Below are 23,575 nucleotides of genomic sequence, written 5' to 3' on the forward strand. Positions count from 1 at the left end.
ACAGCCTGCATCATTCTTCTGTCAAAAGGTTAGGACCAAATTTACTATGATTCATGTGCACAACCATTCAGAATGCAGCATAGAATGACACAGAGTACACTTGCCAATACTGCCTTCAAAGTACCCATATGCACAGACGCATATTCCGTATATAACATGTATACATCTATATGACACACCATTTCGGAATTTCTTTTCTTTGTTTTTAAACAATCCTTGCATTTTATTTTTACTATTTCCATCATCGCATAACATCAAACGCCTCAAAATAGCAATAGCACAGTACGGCTGCAACAAACTAATGTTTTAATCGCCGATTAATCTCCAGATACTTTGTTTTTAGACTAACTGATTGATTATTTGGACAAATAAATATCATAAAATTGTGAAAAATGTTTATCATGATTTTGATTGAAATTGCTCGGTTTGTCCGACCAACACTCTTATACTCAGATTTTCAGTTTATAATCACATACGACAAAGAAAAGAAGCAAATCTTCCCATTAGAGACGCTGAAACCATAGTGTGTTTTGCATTTTTTCTTGATAAAACTATCAAATATTATTGCAGATTAATAAATCAATTGACTAAGCATTTAAGCTTAACTAGCCTGGCACAGATTGCAACCAACAGTTTATTAGACTGTTATCTCATGTTCAGTCACAAAAATGAGGATTTGAGTCTTGGACCTGACTGCCATGAGACTAGATTTACTTTGGATTAGCTCCCTGAAGACTTCAAGTCAGTGTTTAAGAACTCAGAACAATAAAAAGTAAGGATTGCAATAACATACAGGCCTTGTATAAGTAAGTCTGATGAAAAATGAAAAAATGTTCTCAACTAGGCTAAAATTATAAATTTACTTGAAATTTACTTCCGAAGACTTTAAGAGACTGACAGTGCTGCGTTCCGATAAACCTCACCTATATGTCCACCATTTTGTGATCATTTCAACTTACACACACAGTTCGTCCTTACCAATCTCATTTAATATACATTTTTGAGACGGTTCTTGTTGACATAATAGCCATTTTTCATTTTTACACCAGCTCTTTGGAGCTGATGTGCTTTCTCACATTAGAGTGCTGATCGCCTATCACAGCTGAAAAATGCTGCTCATTGGCATTCAACCTGCTGTAACCCACCTCTGCAGCAGTAATTGTTATTGTGATTTAGTTACTTCAATGCAACCTTCTCCACGAGGTGATTACATTATTTTTTGTGCCCCCTGTAAGTGTCCATTTTATTTTTTCATAGCTTGCACATGGCTTAAAAAAGCCTATTTTCCAATTCTAACACAAGCTTTCCACCACAATAGGAACCTGCTGCGTGGTTTGGTTTGATGTGCACTTAAGAGAAAATAGGACAGATTGAAAAGGGGAGAGAAAAAATAAAAAATAAAGAGGTTTCCGCTGTGTGTGTATTGCATCTCTATGCTCAGAGTACAAACATTAGGTATCTTTTCTATGAATCAGAAAGCAGGCCGGAAAATCCAGATGAACACCACAGTCTTTTTGTTCATTTAATCCATTAGATATTCTTCATTCATTTACAAGTTTCAAGTCCTAAACAAGTTATTACAAACCCTTCAACAAATTGAATGCCACTTTTTAAACAGACTATTAGTGAGTATTTACTTCCATTAAACTACTATAGACTTTTGGTCAAACAGAAGTAATTCTTCACCTTAGAGGCCATGAACACCTCTTCTCTCAAGCAGCTTCTTACTGTGAGTGAGGGGGTGCTACGTGAGCACACTCTTTTCTGCCAAAGGTTTAAAAGTGTTGGGTTATTTCACATGAGAGAATTCTGTGTGCCTTTTTTTTAAGATATTCTCGCTAATTTGAAACGGGTGGGGCCTCCGCTAAAAGAAAAGGGTGATGTCACACACATGCAAGCCAATCGGCATCTAGCAACATTTGAATCAGAATCTGATGACAGTCGGTCTGCTGACACCACACCCACACATTCCTAATGAAGCAGACTCAATGTGAGTGTTCAACGCTTAATATAAAATAAAGTTTTTTTAAACTTACTAACTAACAGCTGGATTCCAACAGGCACGGCTGTGTCGCGTTCTGGCTGGTTTTGTTCCGTCCTCTGCACAGCTTCCTACCCCACATTTCAAAAGCAAAGCGTTTTGCCTGCCTGATTTTACTGACTTGCTCAGATTTTGTTGTTTTGGTAATTTGTCAGTGGTTTTTTTGTTCTACTATCAGTGTTATTAAGAAATTCTTCAACTTTAAAAGGACAACCCCAGTTGGTTTTACGTTCCTGCCACTTTCAATTGTGTTTATCTCAGACTGTATAAAAGAAGTGGATCTAACCACTGTGATGTCACCCATTGGTTTGTGCACTACAGTTTTAAAGCTTTGAGTCTGGCACATTGGCCATCGCCATCTTTGTTATTTCGAACCATAAGTGTCCATATTTGGATGAGAGGGTAGAGCTGGGTAGGGACATTTTACTCTAAATGGGACAATAATTTACTAAATGAACATCATGCTGTATTGAAGAAGACTTGAAACTAGCGATTAGCACCATAAACCCGTTAGGAAAGTAGTCACTGAGGTAATAAATCAAGTGAGAAGTTCGGTCATCATTGACGTATTTTTGCAACCAGTGGAGTCGCTCCCTGCTGCCCATTAGAAAGAATGCAGGTGGAAGGCACTTTGGCATTGGCTTCAATATTCAAGAGGTTCCCCCTGGATTTTTTCAACATTCTGATAGTTGTTGGTTTCTATTCATATCAGTACAGAGTGGCACAGACTTTCTGGACATGGATAATTCATCACAGTGATCATATTGTCTCCTTTGATTTTTGTCAAAGTTACATTATTGTTGAGCTCAGTGAAGAATGTCCAAGGGAGTCTCCGCTCATAAACTTTATTCTAAATCAACATTCCAACTTAGCTTTTGCTAAGGATGGCTTTTGTGCCATGCTTAGCAAAAGCATGCAAAAACTCTGGCCTGGGCTCAGTAGTGTTTTGCACATAATAATTTGCATCTTCTTCAGTTTTAGATTTGACGTATTTACTGCATCCATACAATTCAGGTGGCGGCAGGAAAGTCCTTCACAAGAAAGTGTGTCAAATTAATTTCCACTCACATCACCATGACGATGTAAACTTCAAAGATCATATCATACTGTGGAAAAACTGCGCCCATCTCGCACCTTAACAGACAACTCAATCAAACCAGAAGTACTGTGAATAATGTGAACTGATTAAAGTCTGGTTTCAGTTATGCCAATATTTCTCTCATAATCTGTGAAATAAAGATAGACTCTTGTTTCATTACAAAGTCAGCACAAAAAGATGACATTTCACATTCTGTTTTACAATCTCCTTGTTAAATGCACTAAATGATAAAACATGAAGAGTGAACGTCTGCTACTCTTTGAACCAGGAAGCATTCGTAGTACATTCATCTGAAATAAAAAGTATTTCAAAACACCTTTATGGTTTTAATAACTTTACACAAAACTGTAGTTTGTAATCTTGCATTTTTAAGCCCTGAACATGATTTGAATGGATGGGAGAGATGCAACAGTAATGTTTATTGAAAATGCTTTTTGAAGCACTTTTCAGTTTTCCAGGCATCCACAACCTTATCCCTGTTTAACCACAGTTCCAAAATCCTTTCTAAAAGACTACCGGGCCACTATTAACCCAATTAAAACAATAAATGCCAGAGGGGGGAAATATAAATTATAGTATAAATGATTGACACAGACCTAGCTGCCATCCGAGGACTTCAGTTGGTTGTGGGAAGTTACTTTTGCTGAGCTCCACAAACTTTCTGCCAGTTTCACATTTCACATTATAATGAAAGGCCCCCATAGAAACTTCATTACTGACGTTTAAATGCATGACACAGTTCAGAGGCTTGAGAGAAAATTTAGCACTCCCCAGCACGAGCGCAGAGCATTAATTTCTCATCCTTTCAAAGCTGCTGGAAGTCAGAAACACTTTCAGAATCATTAACTCCTGGGTTTTAAATTTTTTTTTTTCCCCACTTATCCTACCTGTAGCTCGGTTACTGGCAGCTGCTGTGAAACTTCCTTTTAAATACACATCCTTCGTGTCTCTTAGTCCAACTTCTGCGTCAGTTTGTTCCGTGTGGACACCAAGTCACTCTCTGGCAAACTAAAAGTGGGACCTGTCCCTTTGTGGCGTTGCAAAATACCTGAAATATGAGCGTTTTCTTTTCTTTTTTTAAAGCCGCCGGCAACAGGTGTTCATTTCATGTACAGGTGACAGTGAAGCATCGACGGACTTTGCTGCGCCCTCCTTGCTGAGCTCCCGGGAGTCCAACCTCCCCCCTCACCCCTCCTCCTCCTCCTCCTCTGGCTCCTGCTGTTCTTTTGTTGTGTTGAAGCGACTCAAACCACATTAAACTAAAGTTCCTATCACAGTCCTTTAGTGTTGAAGCCAGTGCAGCTTTAATAAAATAGTTTGTTTGCGCAGGGAGAGGATGAAGACGCGTTTCGATTCAAGTCTTAATCCCCTGGTGGCACCCAGGTTAAAGGTAACCACAAGAGGGTGTCCTTTACCTGCTGTTGGTGGCCAAAACAGGAAAAAAAAACTTAGTACTTGTTGGTCCGATGAATCAAAATCAACATTCATTACACGCAGACAAAGACTTGTTTGAGGTGTGTTCTAATGGTATTCACAGAGGTCACCCTCTTAAAATGATTCAGGAATGGCAATGAACACTGCTTATTGTGTGAATATCATTCTGTTTTGTGATAACAATGATAGCCTTTTTGTGTGTACTAAACTAATCTGTCTTTTTTTTGTGATGTCAGAAAATCTTCTCTGATCAAAAAAGCTTTTAAAACAGACTGCGCAACAGATAACTTTGTTTTTAAAATAATATTACAACACAGGAAGGAAGTTCTGGATATATTTATTTGTACATTGACATGTTTCTATTTTTTTAATAACTTTTGGTGTTCTCCGCAGTCTGCCATCACAATGTCTCAAAGTATTTTGCAGAGAATGGGCCTGACTGCAAACAACACTCACAGTAAAAAAAACTTCAGATTCTTGATGAGATTCATACTTTTATTTCCTTTTTTTAAATCAAGCAAATGTATGTAAAAATACATCTTTCTTTGATATTCACAACCAAATGAATATACACAAACAACAATACTTCATACAGAAAGGAATATATAATAATTCAAAAATATACTGTACTTCAACAAAGTAATCACTCTTTGGATTGTACTGCAAATATAATCCGAGCTTTTCATGACATACAGACTACAGTCACAATTAAATATTTGTTGGAGATATGAAACAGCTGTGCAACTGTGCAAACATTCTCAGTCATCCAAGTCATGGACTTTCAAGCGGTCGTAAGTTAAAGGCATCTGCGGAGTGCTTCACCACTCATCCAGGGTTTGTTATAATTTCTTGAATGAGTGCTGAGTTTTGTCCACCAGCATCATGCAGCTGTTGCTGGCGAATAAACAACACAGAATTTTAAAAAATTCCAATAAGCAAAACAGTTAAAATCCTGTGAACTAACAACTGTCTCCATGGCAGAACAGTGATAAAGTTTTGCCTTATTTTCTATATACATTAAAAGTAAACAGCAGGCAGCAGTCTCAGGATACAGTGTGGCAAAAGGAAGGGATTCTCCACCAACCAGCAGCTGGCTCAGTCGCCAAAATCTGGGATGTCATCATAGGAGTAACCCCGGTAACCCTTAGCGGCGTAGTAGGCTATTCTCAAATGGTAAAATCCAGGAAGGAAAACGAGTAGCCCTATAATGATGACAGGAATGGTGCGGTCTGGATGCTGAAACATAACAAAGAAAAGCAGAAAATGTGGTCAGAAACTTTGATGAGGGGTTACACGCAGACATTTCTTTGGAACCACTGATCTACTTTAGTGTGTGTGTGTGTCAGACCCACTATTTACTCACAGACATCACATACATCACATACCGGAAAACTATACTTGTAATGAGGTGTTGGAAAAAGCACCACAGAGTGGAGAATAATGTACTCATCACGTCGCCTGCCAGCAGGAGTTAAACGCCCTCTGACTGAAAAGGGTGTGAGGGAAGCACACAGACATGATGACTTCATCTGTCTCAGATCTGGTTTCATGTAAATCATTTCATTTTACAGAACAGCTAACCACCAGGAGGCACAGGCAGTCTCTATTAACGCCAAGAGAAGTGTTTCATTTCACCACCAGATGGCAGTATTGTGCACTGAGTTACTGTAGCCCTCTCAACTTCTTTTTTTTTTAAGATGCATTGTTGCATGAGCCATGGCAATGGGTATCATTGTATTGCAGCTGTACGCATTTTAAACACAGAGTTTGTCTGCGTCATGTGCAGTATCTATTGAGATGTATGTGTAGTGTTTTTTTAAAGGGTCAATTCACCCAAATTACAAAAAAAAATACACTCAAACGTGAGAGTTGGCTCAGTTGTCTTCACTTGACTGATGTTCCATCCTGAGGCCATGTGATGCAAACGGAGCTATCAACAGAAGGACTGAGCACACTCCTTCCACTAATGAAAACCAGGTGATGCAGATGAAAGCTCCAGAAAAGGCAAGTAAGTGGACCTTGTGTTAAGATCCCCCCCCCCCCCCAATGGAAAATTACCGACCCTTCACTCTTTAGATTAAAATATGACTGTTCATTAATACCTGCAGTCTTATAGCACTATTAAAAAGTAGTTATAGTAAAGTATAGTAAAGGGTTAACTAGTTTCAATATGGGCCCAATTTTCCTTTTGCCACCGTGATGGTTGACCTTTTCACATTTTATTTTTTACTTTTTTGACATTGCTCTTGTTCACCAGAAACACTGTTGTGCAATAACCATGCACTCACTCTCTACAGTTGAAACAAAAGAAAAAACTATTAAAGCACATTCTTTCAACCCAAATATCCTACAACTTCTTGCAATAGAACCTGCCTGCATAGCATTTTTCCATTATCCATTGCTTGAACCCTGTGTAATTTGTGGTATTAGATATGCTATTTTAACTCGCGTGGGCTAACTGGCAAGTAGACTGCTCAAATACTGCTTTCCTGTCAGATTACATTTTCTGCAAACACACTCTGCAGATTGGAAAAAACATTAACATTAACCTCCTACTGATAATTACAAATATAATATGTGCAAGGCCCTGTTATCTCCCACATGGAGTCATGAATTAGGAAAGCAGAAACCACAGCAGGAGCTCCACCAAATTTGGCATTCCAAGGTATAAAATATCAAAATTAGTTATATTTCAAACACAAACAAAACTATCAAGGCCAGGAAGAGTGAGAGCGCAGCAGAAAACTGGCAGTAAGGCAATAAAATGTCAGGACAAGTGTTCAATTACAGCTATTTAAAGACACGATTAATTGCAGCGTGAGTGTGTTAATTTTACTGCTTGAGTTGAAATGTTGGAGGCTGTGTCGGCTCTCTAGATGTGTCAAAAATGGGCTGGGTATAAGACCGCAATACTTTTTTGATACTGACTGAAATGTTTTCGTACTGCAGCACCAAGTGTCAAAAACGGTCAAGTACCGAAAGCTGGCACTAAATATCTGGTCTGATTAACGATGTTGTTTACATACATAGTTCCTGATATAAATCAAAATGTTGCAGATTTAGGATATTTAATTGAGGCTATTTTCTTGGATGGCTGCTTATGCTTAGACGACATTTAACATTTGATCATTTAAAACTTAGTTTAAAAAAGAAAGACAGATCAGAACAGGCAGCTCAGAAAGACCTTTTTGTCAAAAATGGATTTCCAAGTGTTCTGGGAACAAGGCTAACAGAGTGTTTACAGGGTACTTACATTATGGGAGAATGTGACACGCTAAACAATATGCATTTTGGCAACAGAACAAGAAATTGTATTTCAGTTTATATAGTAGGGAAGCATGTCAGCAACAGTTCCAACTATATTGACTCCAAAGTCTTGACCTGATATACATCAATGTAATTTGCCGTTTGAACAGATTTTATTACATTAACTGGCCAAACTCACCTCGACCTTTAAGGTTCCTGACAGAAGAAGAGCCCCGAAGATAATCAGTAAGGAGCCTATCAAAAACAGGAATATTGCCAGTGCAATCGCCTTGTATGGGACCTTTGGCGGGCTTTTCTTAAACTGTAAAGAGTTCAATTATTGGACAAAATACAAGACAATAAACAGATATAAAACAACTTTTAACCAATAAGTTTATCAGATCTCTGACATAAACACAGAAGGCTTAGACACATTTCCAAAAAGTCATTATTTGAGATTTACCTCAAGTGAACTGCCTGTGGTAGCAAAAGGTTTACTAATTAGCAGGCTCCTGAACAATGCATAGAGCAGCACGAGATGAATACTACCATCACTATCTTGTTGGTGCTGTTTAAATTCTCCCACATGCACATTTAAAAAAAATGCACTTCTGAATTATTTCCTGAGTATGTACAGTATGTGTGTGTGTGTAGCACTGAATGGACTACACATTTTCATTTCATTATACAACCCTGTGTGATAAAGTATTAATTAGAGATAATGTCAGGTTTGTAGAGTTACAAAAGAAGAAAAATCTCTCACTTGTAAGTCTATGTAACCGTCCTCGTCAACCGCCAGTCGTGAATACTTGACCGCGTTGTTGGATGTTGCAGCACCCAACATATTGCTTCTGGCTGCCTTCATTATGGCATAGGAGCTGTTGGGAAAGAGAGACGCAAAGAGGTAATCATCCATAAGATCTCCTCAGTAATCTTATTTCCCAACATTTTCTTGTATTTGTTACGCACAGGCCAGTCAGCGTTAATAAAGACAATTTACTCATGCGTCGTTATCACTGCTTCATCTGATGTGGCATCCACACAGAGAAAGAAACAAGTAAAAATACCACAAAGCTTACCTGCCCCAGAGGGACCCGAGACAAGCGTGACTATACTGTACATGTGACCTGATCTTCCTCAAAGCATAAGTTTTGTTTGTGTTGGAGATTGTGGCTCTTTGCTTCCGTGCTCCCCCACCCCCCAAGGAGTACTAAATCCACGAATAACAAATGCTGTTCCTTCTTGAAAAAGTATGGAATCAGAAACATTCCCTTATTTTGCTGGCAGCTGTCACACCAGCTCGCCACAGAGCCTCTGTGATGAGGAAAGCCCCAGGTTATATCTCCTGTGAAGTTACAGCACTTATTGCAAGGCAATACTGTGGATTTAGCAAAAAATGGAGGAAAGTGTTTTACGTTCTACATCACGTGAAATAAACATGTGCAGATTTACATGCGAGCTATACCTACAAATATGTGGGAGTATTTATTAGTATTCATTTGGAGTGGTTTCAGAGGGAGAGGCAGAACCATATCTGATCTTGCAGCATCTTTTCCTTTGTCTTCTGATTTTAACATATTAAAAAAAAGCTACTGTGAGCAGATGGGTGATAAATTACAGGAAATATCCTCATTAAGCATCATAGTAAGGTATTGGTCCACCAAGAGCCACCACAACATTTTCAGTGCTTCTTAGACTGTAGGGATGAACAGCATTCTTCCAAAAGATATTCCCTAATCTGTTGCTGATGATGGTGGCGCTGACTAACATGCTGCTCCAAAATCTCCCACAGGTGTTCAATTGAGATCAGGTTGAGATCTGGTAACATAATTGTCATCCTCATTAAAGCTTTCAGTGAGCTCTCATGCTCTGTAGGGAAGCTCCACTCTTACATTCAGGTTTTTACTGTGATTTGTCACCTGTCTTGAATTTGCATAAACATGTGTCATATATTTTTCTATACTTTCTTAAAGGTTCCCTTCAGGACTGCAGACACTGGGGTCATGTCCTCGGTATAGTATCTAGGAATTGAAGGGTTTTGACAACCTGAGGTAGAGTTTACACACTCATTATATGTTGTGTTTTCAATACTGATGCTTTTAGACTTTAGTCTTTAAATGTTATATTGAAGTGTGGGGTCGTGCTGGGGGAATTTGGACGCGGTATATAATCTAAACTAAACCCTGGTTCCCTTATAACAGGTTTCATGTAACGTTATGATTCACAGGTTTTCTATATGACAGTTGTTTATATGTGGTACTCACACCGTTACTTAATACAGTAGTAGTAGTAGTGTATCATCCCCAGAAGTGTTAGTTTAAATTCACTACCCTCCACTTACCCTTTGTCTAACTTTTAATCACTGTTACGTTATTATGGCTAATTACTGACGAGAATAAATTAGCTCCCGTGCATTAATAACATGATGTCGCTGTGGCTTTTGTCCAGCAAACAAGGAAAAAATGAAGATGTTCGCTGAGTGAACTGCTAAGCTATCTTGCTTTGACGTGTAATAATCACTCGTAGCTAATTAAGTTAGCTGTCACGTTAGCTGATATAACGTTAGCTATTTAGAAGTTAAGCTATCAAAAGCTAATTAACGTAACCTGACATGCACGAATATATGAATTTAATTGTTCTCCTCGTTGCTCTCTTACCTTCACTTGAGCTACAATAAACACCGTAGATGTTGTTGTTTAGCAGACTGCGGTGTCACATCTACTTTGTTTTCACTGGAAAGAAAATTGCATCAACTTCCTTATTTTCAAGTAGTGCGCCTGCGCGCTAAGCGTCCCTGTTTCTTGAGCTGTCCAGGTTGTCCCTTCATGTCCTGTCTGCTTACAGCCAGAGCCCTTTACAGAGATAGATCTCTCAATAGGGCTCTGATTACAGCTACCTAACAGCTGTGTGTTGGGAAAGGAATCCAGATGTTAATAGCTCTCCTACAGTGTAGAAATGTTCACTTACAACTCAAATGAAGTTTTTCATTCAAAGTTTTCATCAGCTAAATGTACCAAAGTACACATTAAAAATCAAAGTTTTACATAAGGCTAACCTCTTTTACTATTATTTTGTTAATGTATACATTATTATACTGATTATTATTGTTAATGATGCATTACTGTGTAAGAACTAATTTAATATTGTAGCAGGCTGATTTTAATAAATATATAGACTGTTGGGTAGTTTAATCTATAACAAATCTTAATATAAGATGATCATATTTAGCATTTAAAGTATTCATCTGCAATGTATATGTTAAAAATAGCTGATAAATCAATAGGCTATAATGGAGTAAAATCCATCTTTCCCACTGAACTAATGGAGTAGTAGTGAAGTATTAATCAGATTAGGTATGGAAACACTTTGCTAAAGAGCATCAAAACGATCCATACAGCAATTAAGTCAGTCACTTTATTTTACTTTAGTCCAAAACTACAAGAATAATACAGAAAAAACAGTCTACCTGTTGAAATACTCAAAACAAAATCTGAAATGTTGCCCACTCTCCAACAATCATTTTCTCTGTCCTTACCTTGGCCACATTCCTCTCCTTTCCCTGAATGCCTTTTGAAAAACAATATCAGCTTCACATGTCCTTCAGTGAATTACAAAATAGTGACAGAATTATCAGGAAAGAAGAAGCACTATTAAGTGTTACATGGTGTCCTAGCTTGCTGTGTGTTTCAGTGTTTAAGACAGATGTGAGCCCAAATATGTGCCGACTATTTTAAGCAAAACAACTGAAGGTTTGGCATCGTCACCCTTCACTCAAAATTCCAGGCATACAGTCCTCAAAAATACACATCCTCTTTGGGTTTCTCAATGCTAACTTTCTTTTTGTTAAATTTCCATTACCTTCTTCTTTATTTATAGGTTCATTTCTATGCTTTTACTGTGAACTCTGTTTTATCTCTCGTTCTCCCGTCTGTAATCACATTCCAGTCTATTTGCTGATTGACTCTGCAGCTGTTTGGTTACATGGAAAGTAAATCGTACTGTACTTTCAGGAAAAGCTTTCTACAAAGTGGATTGCCTGTCATGACATGTCAGTCACATTATTAGTGTTAAACTGATATGCAAAGGCTGATATTGTTCAGGTTTTGTTGAGAAGTTGCTAACCAAATGTTTGTGAATCCATTCAGGAGTTGTTGAGACCTCATGGGGCCACTAGAGGAAAAGTCAGGGGATCACCACAGTCACAGTGCTTCATCCTCTGGGCACCATGAATATCTGTGGAGTTAATGGCAAACCATCGAATAGGTGTTGAGATATTCCACTCAAAAAACAAAATTGATTAGGCAGCATGGACCATAAATGCCTGTACAGAGTTTCATGGAAATCCTTCCAACATTTGTTGAGATATTTCACTCTGGACCAAAGTGGTGGAAAAATCAATTGCGATCCAAAAAGCCACGCTCCAAATGAATACAGCATAGCACCATTCTTGAATTCAGTACAATCTGAATCAGTGTGAACTTCATTTATAACTTCTTTACATCCACACCATTCTGGGAAACCGAAGTAATAACAGTGAAAAGTATATGACTGGAGGGAACAAACACTTTGAGTCTGGAATTGACTGTCATTTTCTATTAATGGCAGGAAACCAGGGACCTTTGCTGAGAACTTGCTGTGTTCAAAAATGAACTCTACTATCATAAATAAGACAACACAGTTAAGACTACGCTACTTTGATCATTGTCATCCTGAAAAAGTTAACAGCAGGTTATATAACCTTCATCCAAGCCATTACTAACAGAAATAAATCCCATGTGCACTCTAAATGAAATTTCTTCCATTTTTCTTTCTAGAATAAATCAAAAAGCACATCCCAAGACCCCTCCGCAACCAAGAAATGTATGAAGAATATTAAATTCAGGGAGCAAACTAAAATTCAAGAAACTCATCACCACTCACCAAAGAACTTCAGGTATACACTTTTCTCAGAACCTTTTACAGCCTTTTACAAACACCTCTGGTCAACTATTAAACAAACATATCTGACAGTCACAAACTTTCTTTATTATTTAATAGCCAACCAGACACATTTAATAAAATAGATACAATCAAATGAACAAAAAGGCTTGAGGTACACATGCAGTGAACCATCTATCAAAAGGCACAATGGCACTTTAATAATGCAAAAACCTGTTTCAGTCTCGATCATCAGAAAATGCTGAAAGTTGCTGCTGAAAATTAATACCAGAATTGACGCCAAGGTTCACCTGTGACCATGGAAAATATTAAATATAAATATATCCCCTGCGCTATCCTATTCTTTATGTTCACAATATGTTCACTTCTGCTGTTGCTCCAGCAGTCATAAAAAAGAACTCCCTGAGATGCACACAGGGCCTCGCCTGCTGTGGCAGAGCTGGCAGGACATACTGTTCGCATCGACAGGCCCATAATGTACCTACTGTGTGTTGTATAGTTTTTTCCTTCAACTCTAAAGCTAACATTTCCCTCATTTTTATGCCTTTCATGTCATCACTGTTTTGCATATGAGACTTTCAAAATGATGTTTGAGTCACAAAATCTACTTTTTTTTCCCCCTCTTCTTCCAAGGCTTTCAGTTGTTCTTGTATATACCCGTACACACTAGCAGTTCACCACATTTTACATCAACAAAGGTAAACTAAATATTAGAAACCCATTTGAGTATAACACAATAATATTCAAAGCCACCAAAATGACCATGAAGTCAATAATTCTCTTAAACAGTTTCAACAAAAACATTCAATATTATAATCTTCGTTTCTTGATTTCTTGCTGTTGTGTTAGATATCACATACCTTAGAGCAGGGAGTAATAGCTTAACTGGTAAGTGTATGTGCTGATAATGGATTTATGTATCTACATAGTCTGGTGTGTACAGGATGTGCAAGGATTGTAAGGGTTTATTTTTGGTTGCATTTATGCAGACAATGTAAATTTATGAAAATATGTGCTTATGTGTGTATTTGTAATTGATTCCGGTTGGTGCATTGCTGCCATCTGAAAAACGTACTCTCCGTCGCCCCCTGTCACTTTCTATTATTGTACAAGAGCATTATCCAACCCATCATCCTCTACTATTGCTACAATATGCTGTCATCAATAAAAAAACCCTCATCAGTGTCACTCACACTGCATCAAAAATAATTAGGTTTCCCACACCCAACCTCTCAGAGGTCAACAGTAGAGGCACCAAATGCAAAGCACAAAGCATTGCATGCAATAATAGGTAAACACAGTCTGCTTAAACTAATACCAGGGTGGAAAAAGTATGTGAATCTAGGCTAATGACTTCTCCAAAAGGTAGTTGGAGTCAGGAGTCAGCCAACCTGGAGTCCAATCAATGAGACAAGATTGGAAAAAACACATACCAATTAAAATTTTGCAATTCTCGTGAAGCATTGCCTTCTGTGAACCATGCCTCGAACAAAAGACCTCTCAGAAGACCTAAGATCAGGGAATTAAATTGGCACCCACCTCCCGCTAAATGCGGGTAAATTTTGGCAGTGGCGAGTGAAATCGTCAGGCTATCTGCCACTTAGGCGGACATGGAAAATGCACAACGGAAAGACACATGTAAGGTTAGCGTATTGTGGCGATTAGCACAAGCGCCTGCGTCACACACGCACACAGCCCAGTCAGCTCAGGGAGTATCGGTCTCACCAGTCTGGAAGACAGCCAGTCTGTCCTCAGTGACAGCCAGACAGGCCGAACTACGGGAGGTAACTCCGGTGTTGTCAGAGAATTACTAAGCTTGTCTATATATATTGAATTGAGCACTGACTGACTAACACACTGTGGTGAACTTTGATATTATATGATAGTACTTAATGCCATGACTTGACTCTCAAATTATCTTTCTGTATAATGTGATACTTCTCCACTGCTCATCAAGCAACCTATTTTATTCTGTCACTTTCTAATGTGCTTCCTTCTGATCATGGCTGACATATAGAGTAATAATATATTTTGATTGTGCATCTTCAATTGAAATACCTGGTTATTAAGTAAGGTGGAGAGATAAAAGAGATGAGGCCTTTATGCATGCAAACATAAATATGTTGAACATTGAATGACATTATTAACATTTAATTATAAATGAGCTGAATATCATTCCTTCATTTAGTGCATACATTTTAAAAGTGAAAATTTCTGAGTGGCAGACAAAACAAATACTTGCAGTGGCAAAACACAACGGCAGGCGTTGAAAAAAGTTAATTTCAGACCCTGCCTAAGATTAAGAATTTTTGACTTGCATGAAGTTGGAAAAGGTTACAAAAGTATCTCTAAAAGCCTTGATGTTCATCAGTCCACGGTAAGACAAATTGTCTATAAATTGAGAAAGTTCAGCACTGTTACTCTCCGTAAGAGTGGCCATGGGAGGACATCACGGAGGAGGCTTTATCTGTCCAATAAAAACACCAGTACCTGGATGTTCCACTGCTACTGGCAAAATATTCTGTGGACACATAAAACCAATGGGAAAAAGGCATAGCACACCAACATCAAAACCTCATCCCAACTGTGAAGTATGGTGGACGGGAATTCGTGGTTTGGGGTTGCTTTGCTGCCTCAGGGCCTGGAGGGGTTGCTATCATTGACGGAGAAATGAATTCCACAGTTTTTAAAGAAATTCTGCAGGAGGACGTAATCATGACGTAATCATCTGTCCGCCAATTGAAGAGCAACAGAAGACGGGTGATGCAACAGGACAACGACCCAAAGCAGAGAAGTAAATCAACAACAGAATGGCTTCAGCAGAAGAAAATACACCTGCTAGAGTAGCCCAGTCAGAGTCCTAACCTCAACCCGACTGAGACGCTGTGGCATGACTTCAAGAGAGTGATTCACACCAGACATCCCAAGAATATTTCCGAATTGAAACAGTTCTATAAAGAGAAATGGTCTTCCTGACCTTTGTTCAGGTCTGATCTGCAACTACAGGAAACGTTTGGTTGAGGTTATCGTTGCCAAAGGAGGGTCAACTAGTTAATAAATCCAAGGGGTTCACATACTATTTTGACCCTGCACTGTCGTGTGGTTTACGGTGTTTAATAAAAACATGACTGTGTTCGTCTATTGTTGTGGACTGTTTCATCCTACTGGACAGGCAATTTGGGTTTTCTGTTAGCTTAAGTTAAATACCGTTAGCTTGCCTGCTAACACAGACCAGATACCTAACATTACATAACTGTCCAGTGGATAATGTCAGCTAATTCATATAAACCCACAGGTAAAGTATAATATAGTAAAAAAAATATGGTAAATTGCAGACACATATCACTGGCCAACCTTAGCTTGCTTGCTCGCTAATGTTATCTGTTACAAAATACTATAGTTGCAATGTTATGGCTTTCCACATTACTTCACCAGCTAATGCAATCCATATTACTCTCCCAGGTAACATTATTATGTCAAAGTTTTGATTTTAGCCTGCAAAAAATGATGTAATGTATGTTTTTAGTTATGCTGAATTAAACAATTGCAAACTGTAATGATATAACAAAGTAAACTACAATGGTATGTGAAATGATGATTAAAAGACTATCTTCCAGGATAATTCCAAAAAATAGGTTCTTTAGAACGTTATTTTTATTTTACGTGCTTTATCTCCTGTCTAACATTAGTCATCCCACTACTATTATATTGTTTATAATGCACGTTAAATCTGGATTATCATGTCTCAACACGTTTCCCAACCCATTCAGTACAGTAATGTTACTTACCACAGTCTAACTCTTATGTAAAGGGTGGCAACAATCTCATTTATACTGTATTATGTTGTTTTTTTGTTTGTTTTATCTCTGTTTTGGCCTATGCCGAGTGCTCACTCATTAATTTGAGCACATGCACAAGCACAATCTTGGAAAGGTAGTGGTTGCAATCTGAGACATGGCCCCTTTAAAGAGGTGGTATTATGCTCATTTTCAGGTTCAAAATCACATTTAGGGGTTGTACCAGAACAGGTTTACATGGTTTAATTTTCAAAAAACACCATATTTTTTTCATACTGCACATTGCTGCAGCTCCTCTTGTCACCCTATGTGTTGTACGCTTCGTTTTAGCTGTGGAGTGATACATCTCTAAATGATCTTTGTTGGGAGTTGCACATGCACAGTTCCTAGTGAAGGACTATTAGCCAATCAGAACAGAAACACGGCTTCAGTTCAGCTATACATGTTCCACTTACCAGCTTAGCAATATAGACTGGAGCAAGAGTTTCAGAGTGGTGAGTTATTAATCTGTTACTAATGTATCTTTCATCCATAAAATTTTAACTGAGCTCTGTCTCTACATCACAGTAACAACTTTATGTCCATTGATTGCCTAGAGGGTAGCTAGTGTTTGGAAGGGGAGGAGAGGTGTGGGTTGCAGCTCAGTGTTTTTCCACCAGTGTTTTTGAGGGCGTGTTGGACTAGCTGCTTGGCGAGCATGAGGCTTATTTAGCTTTCTTTCCTGTGACGTCACAATGATGAAAGGGAAGTGGCTGGACTACAAATGAGCTGTTTTCAGGCAGTTCAGAGCAGAGTTTTCTGTGCAAACTAGGGCTGTCCCTGACTAAGGATTTACGTAGTCGAATCAGAATCGTTAAGTCCTGCCTGTAGTCGACTGATAGTCGAATCGTGTGTATGGGTACGCAGCGATTGCAAGAGGGGGTTGGGGTGGGGGGTTACACACGGTAGCTCTGCTTTAATCTTGAGAAGCTGCAGAGCTGCAGTCTATATTCATTCAACTTACACTGTAGATTTCCAGCTAAACCGAGGCTTTTTGAACACCCTTTTTTCTCTCTCGCCTGGTATTTACCAGTCTCGTGCAGAGTTTTGAGTGCATTCTGTGCTGCCGACAACTGCATGCACATCGTCTATTTCAAGTAGCCGGCTATTTAAAAATGATAAAATATTCTTTGTGTGGTTCATCAGCGGTGATAAATTATCCGAAAGTCCCGGGCTCCATCTCTTCAACAAGTTTTCCTCTGCCGCCACTACACACATACATGCTACACCTACACATGCACACTGACGACCCAGGGTTAGGGTTACAATTTTGGCACTTTAAAAACATTTATTGAAAATTTTATTCTTTTTACATGTTTATTTACAGCATTAAACGTTGAAATGTATATTGTAATGGGCTGTATATTAACTTATTGGGAGAAAACTGGTAGTTCTATGTAAAATCAGATGTTGAGCACCCCCGTATCGTCAAAATGGCATGATCCTTGTTTCGCTGCGAAGCCCAAACTGTGAGATTGACAGTCGAATCCGGCTCTGCCCATTGAAGCATCAAATCTTCGACTATTTTAGGTCAGCCCTATTGCAAACCTATTACATGCACAAAAAGATATACTGTATAACTCAATAAAGGAGAGGAAAAAAGCCAAAAAGCATAATACCACCTCTTTAAGGAATTTAGGATTCTTAAACAAATGTTGCTAGAATAAGTAATCCTAATCATCATCACACCTCAAAGCTGAACCTCTAATTAATGTGAAAGTGAAAAAAAATTCAGATCAATACAATGATCATAGTAGATATGTACAGATTAAAAGAACTAGTTACCTCTTGTTCAAATATATGTAGCAACCACAAAATGTTTGAAGCAATCAAGAGGACATTCCTCATGTTGGCCTAGCCAAGTCCCTGCTATTGATTGCTTGCCATGGGCTGTCTTTCCATTTCATTTCCTTTTGAGTTTTCTCCCCTTCTTGCCCCAACTGTTGATGCATCTATCCTTCTTTTGTCAACCCCAGAGGGTTTATAAGTTAATGAAACACAAGTGCTCATTTCAAATTCCATTTGCCCATCTCTAAGTGCATTCCATGATTAATTGCATCCACCATATCTTTTTCCCAAACAAGTACCCTGGTATCACAGGCATCCACTAGCATCTCTGCAGAGCCCTGCCCAGCACAGGAAATCAAATTAGGATTGATATCATTTCTTTGAAACGCCTACCTTACTGTGTCTACGCTGGGAGGGGAAAACGGTGTGTCATACATTTCATGGATGCAAGTGCAGCATCAGTCTGTCTTTTAAAATGAACTGTGGTCTAAGAATGCTACACAGGGATGAGTTTTCTTGCTCAGATATCAGAGCTCAAGCTTCTGCTGCCTGCAGAAGTGTGCACAAACAATGACTAGAGAGCACATAGAGCCTACCTTTATGAAGATTACACAGCAGAACTTCATCTTAACTGCATCCTCTAATTCGATTCTCTGTGCAAGTTCATGTTCTATGGAGATCGTTGCCAGTCCATTAGTCTGTGTTGTTTTTGCTCTTGGTTCTTTGGTGGACTGCATTATTTGAGATTTGGCCTCTAGGGGGCCAGAAAACTTTAAAATAAGCTGACAGACAGCCCTGACTCATGATCACCGTGTAAAGTTGTTATAGCAAACATGGCAAACATATAGCCTATTTACACACCCAGAAGACACAGGACATTAGCATTTATTTGGAGTTGTGTTTGTGTCCACCTGGTAAAGGGTTGCCACCCGTCCCTTAATATACAAAATCGTCCCGTATTTGAGAACTAAATAGCGCGTCCCATTTTGAATCAATACAGACGCAGTTTGTCCCATATTTCTGAGTTGTCTTTAATGCAGCATTCCATGCAAATCATCCCACCTGCATTCTGTGAAGACTTCTCCTTTTCTACCTCTTATCGGCAAAATTCGCTGCCATTGTTGGTTTAATTAATACCATCAGGTTCAGGGCCAATAGGAGTCAGATAAGGGCAGGTCTCCTGGCAGGGAGTCAAGTTGAAACAACTGCGGCAGAAGCTTGAGAAATCCCCCACGTCCCCTCTGAAACGAAAGCGGATGCAAAAGTACCGACGATGGCAAGAGTGGGAGAAATCAAATAGGGCCTAGCTTACTTCATGAGTATATAGTCAAACTGCACAATTTGTCGGCCAGTGTTCTGTGTGGTGCACGGTGAGACGTGTGAAAGACAGACAGAGTGTAATGATTTAATAAAAACATAGTAATTTTCTGATAGATCACGATGGATTTCATATGCTGCCTGTTTGTTAAGAAATATTGTTACAATGTAAATGAAGCACATGTCTACATTATGGAATGATTTGTTTTTTAAGGTTGAGATATCACACATAAGCATTAATTTAAGAAGAAATAAGAGAGATATAGGCTATTAAATACACATTTAATTATCAAAATATAGTGCCTATGTGAAGAATATAAACAACTGTGTGTTACACTTAACCAATCTATAGAATTGCATGATTCAATACTATAGAATTAACAATAGGCTGAATAAAAACTGATAAAATAAATACATAAATATATTTACTGACCAATCATAAAAATGGTGTTAATGTCTGTAGATAGATTATTTATGTGTGGTTTCATTGTTTGGATAGTATTACTGCAAACAATGTGTGTTCACACCACCCTTTACAATTACTCAAGTTCAATAGCAATTTCTCAGCAAGAACAGGGGCTCTGTGGATCTCATTAGCAGTGAGCTTTTTCTGTTCATAGTTTTACTGTAGCAGTTTGATAGACAAACAGCTACTCAGTGCTACGCGAGTACTGTACTTCTGACAAGAAATCATTTATAAAAGGAAGTAGGCCTAGCATGCTCCAATACTGCACACAAGGCTACTTTTGGTCCACTGATGTTCATAAAAAAATCCTTTTCAAAAGTCTTTTCAATCAAATCAGATCAAAGCATTTGTTGTAGTCTATTTTTAGATCATAAGTTATGGACATGTTGATTTAATAAGTTAATAAAATACAGTTCACATCCACTTTTCTTGTGGTCTCACTGTCACACATTGTTCGCCTATGTTTATTATTGTCATAGTTGTGTATTCAGCTATGACCACTAGTCTGTTGAGTTGTGATAGAGAGAGAGACTGAGTGCATCTGTTCACACTGATTTCAATAGCAGATAGCTTCCACTGGTATCGGTCTCAATACTTTCCTGAAAACATCGTTTTAAGTTATGATATACCACCACTGGCACACCATTGGGCCTGTTGTCGCCGGGCCCCCGAGGGGTGTGGCCCCTGCTCCCTGGTGGAAGTCTAATGGTCACTCTCCTAGAAATTTCTAGCTCTGGTTTGCCCGCCACCAACTCCTGAGAAAAATACCTGGCTCTTTAGCTGCTAAATGTGCCACTTTCTTCACTAGCTAGATGCTACATGTCTGTTTGCCACAATATCTAAACAAGAACACTTGGATGTTGTTAGGTCTTCTTCTTCGAGTAGCACGTTGTCTTGCAGGAATATGGCAATAAGTAGGAACATAATTAGCATATAATTCAGCAAACATTTTGGATTTCTGTGGAGTTGAAACAAAAATCCATCCACTGCAGACAGTAGTACAACTGCACTATCGCTCCCCCTTTCCACAACCTTGGGCACAGAGCTTTTGTAGACTGACAAAAACAAAAAAAGCCTCAGAGCACCTAACCAAGTCCATATGTGCTTGTCATCACTTGCATCCAGGATACCAGTTTTATGTTTATACAAAAAAGATTAATCTTCACACTGAAAGAAATAAGTAATTAACACAGCTGTGACATTTTTGTAATATTTCAGATGTGACAGATGTTTAGAAATTGTATAATGTTGTGGACAGTAGCATGCCACAGGACTTTGTTATGTGACATATCAGCAGAAAGATTGGAACACCATATTAGAGAGTGGGCCATGGTATCTTTGCTAATGAAAAGCAAGCAACAAATCTGCATATTGTGGAGGAGTTTAAGAGGATCATCATGTGTCTGCTGGAGCTTGAAAACAGTCCAATACGTAGGACAGTCAGACAGAACAAAGGAATAAGATTTGAACCACATGACTGAGACATTAAGGAAAGGTGCATCAATACTGATTGAATATGCAGGAGATCTTCATTAGAATTAGAGATTCAATGGCTATAAAGTCGTTTTAAAAGCTTTTTGGGGCTATGAAGTTTATTTACACAGAAAATAAGATAATTTATAATAAGATAATAAGATAATTTAAGATAATTTTCTTAAATATCACTAAAATGTTATGAGGGTGAACCTACTCTAGATTCTGTGTTTTGTGTTAAAAGTGATGCCCCAACTTGATGTCTAATTTCTCTTTAAATTTCCAAACCTGCAAAGTTGCTATTATTGCTTAGCTGAATCTATTAAAAGTTTAGAGGTGTGTGTAAATAGTTTCTGAATGTCATGTCTCTTTTTCTCATTAAAGAAATCATCCAGGATGCTGGTGTTCAGCCAGCCTCGCTCCTGCATTTGAGCAGCAAACTGGATGAACAATTAGACGTGCTAATCTCATGAGGGCAAGCCTTTACCTCCCTATGAATAATTTAGCATTTAACCAACTGAAGCTGATAACAACGAAATGTATTTCCCTCTGCCAAGCGGAGGCTAGAGCTGCGCATGTTTGCACTCCCCCGGCAATGAAAGGAGAGAGTAGGATTCTCCCAAAATGTAATCGGTTTAATGTCTGAAGTCGGCCAATGTGCGAGAACATCAGTTATGAGAGGATGCCCAGAGCGCTTCAATGCCCAAGGTGAGGAGCCTGACCTTTAAAGTGAAAGAGTTTATTCTTTCTTTTCTTTTTTTGAGAAAGGTAACACAGGTTAAACAAGAAAAAAACATGGGAGTGGAACACCACAAACAGAAACATTCCTGCCCAAGGAATAAATTACTGACCAGAAGGTTTCTTTTTTGATCAATTTCAGGGCAATAAAGTCATCTTCTTATTACATTATTGTTATTACATGAGCACCAATGTCAGTTTCCTTTTAGCAAGCAGCAAATCATGCATTAGCAAGCTGGCTTACCTTCAATAATCGCACAGATGAAGGTACGCTAAAGTTGGAAATAGCAAGAAGAGGAAGAAACACTTATTGAGGACCAAAGTGCAGTTTGAGTTCTTGCGTGTTTTGTTAAAAGAAAAAAAACAACTGACAACCTGTCATTTCAGGGGAGGAACACAGGGTTTTCCAACACAGCTCCTTATAACCTACACCTGACAGAACTTAGCACGACCTATGCAAAAGACCGGAGGGGTTCAGAAAGAGGAAGACAAACGCTTCATCCCATAAACACTGCCTCAGGCCTCTCAGCGTTAACACCTCTTAGATCTTCACACAGAGCAGCTTGACATATACTTTGAATTGTGTGTCTTGAGAGTCTTGTTTTTATGTTTTGTCATCAATCACTATTTCTTAAACAGACAATGTGGATATTCAATTTATATGTTTAAAAGGCTTTAATAAAGTGTCTGGGATAGGAACCCTTAGCAGGGCCTGTTGATTTGTTGTTTTTAAAATAAAAGTACAAATGGTGGTAGTATCATGACAGCTCGCACCATATTTGTATATATATACATATAGACCCCAACACACATATTTGTTAAAAAGAAAAAGAAAATTATTTTTTTTAAATTTATTACTTTAAAAATGTTTAATTTTAAAGTACAACAGGCTTGTGTTTGCCTTTTGATATGACTTGATCTAGCAAATTTTTCATGAAGGAACCAATTTCTGCACATGAATTTAAGGACGGTTAACCACTCCTGTCATCATTGAGCTTGTCAGCCTATTGGTGTGCATTTTGTATAAATATTGGTGTGGTTTCCATTTTTCAAACATTCGAACCTGAAGAAGATCCAAGCAGGATCGTAATGTTGCCATTATTAAAATATTTGTGGTGTTTCATTTAGATGATGTGCGTATAATTACTCTGCTTCAACAATGACAATGCTAACATGCTGATGTTTCCATTCCCATGTTC

At 38.4% G+C, this 23,575-nt stretch overlaps 1 protein-coding gene across 2 annotated transcripts; it reads right to left on the reverse strand.

Moving 5' to 3' along the window:
• Positions 1–4,895: 4,895 nt before the first annotated feature.
• On the reverse strand, positions 4,896–10,618 carry tmem230a (transmembrane protein 230a). 2 transcript variants are annotated; one of them, XM_046067840.1, is made up of 5 exons: positions 10,478–10,618; positions 8,584–8,698; positions 8,020–8,142; positions 5,659–5,810; positions 4,896–5,468 (listed from the first exon to the last, which is right to left on the reverse strand). In XM_046067840.1, the coding sequence occupies exons 2-4, from the start codon at positions 8,683–8,685 to the stop codon at positions 5,670–5,672; spliced, it is 366 nt and encodes a 121-aa protein (XP_045923796.1). In that variant the 5' UTR covers positions 8,686–8,698; positions 10,478–10,618; the 3' UTR covers positions 4,896–5,468; positions 5,659–5,669. The 2 variants fall into 2 exon arrangements, with proteins under 2 accessions (XP_045923796.1, XP_045923794.1); XM_046067838.1 differs by having other exon boundaries at positions 4,896–5,810.
• Positions 10,619–23,575: the final 12,957 nt, after the last annotated feature.

Source organism: Micropterus dolomieu, linkage group LG13 (assembly GCF_021292245.1).
Source record: "Micropterus dolomieu isolate WLL.071019.BEF.003 ecotype Adirondacks linkage group LG13, ASM2129224v1, whole genome shotgun sequence".
Classification (NCBI taxonomy): Eukaryota; Metazoa; Chordata; class Actinopteri; order Centrarchiformes; family Centrarchidae; genus Micropterus; species Micropterus dolomieu.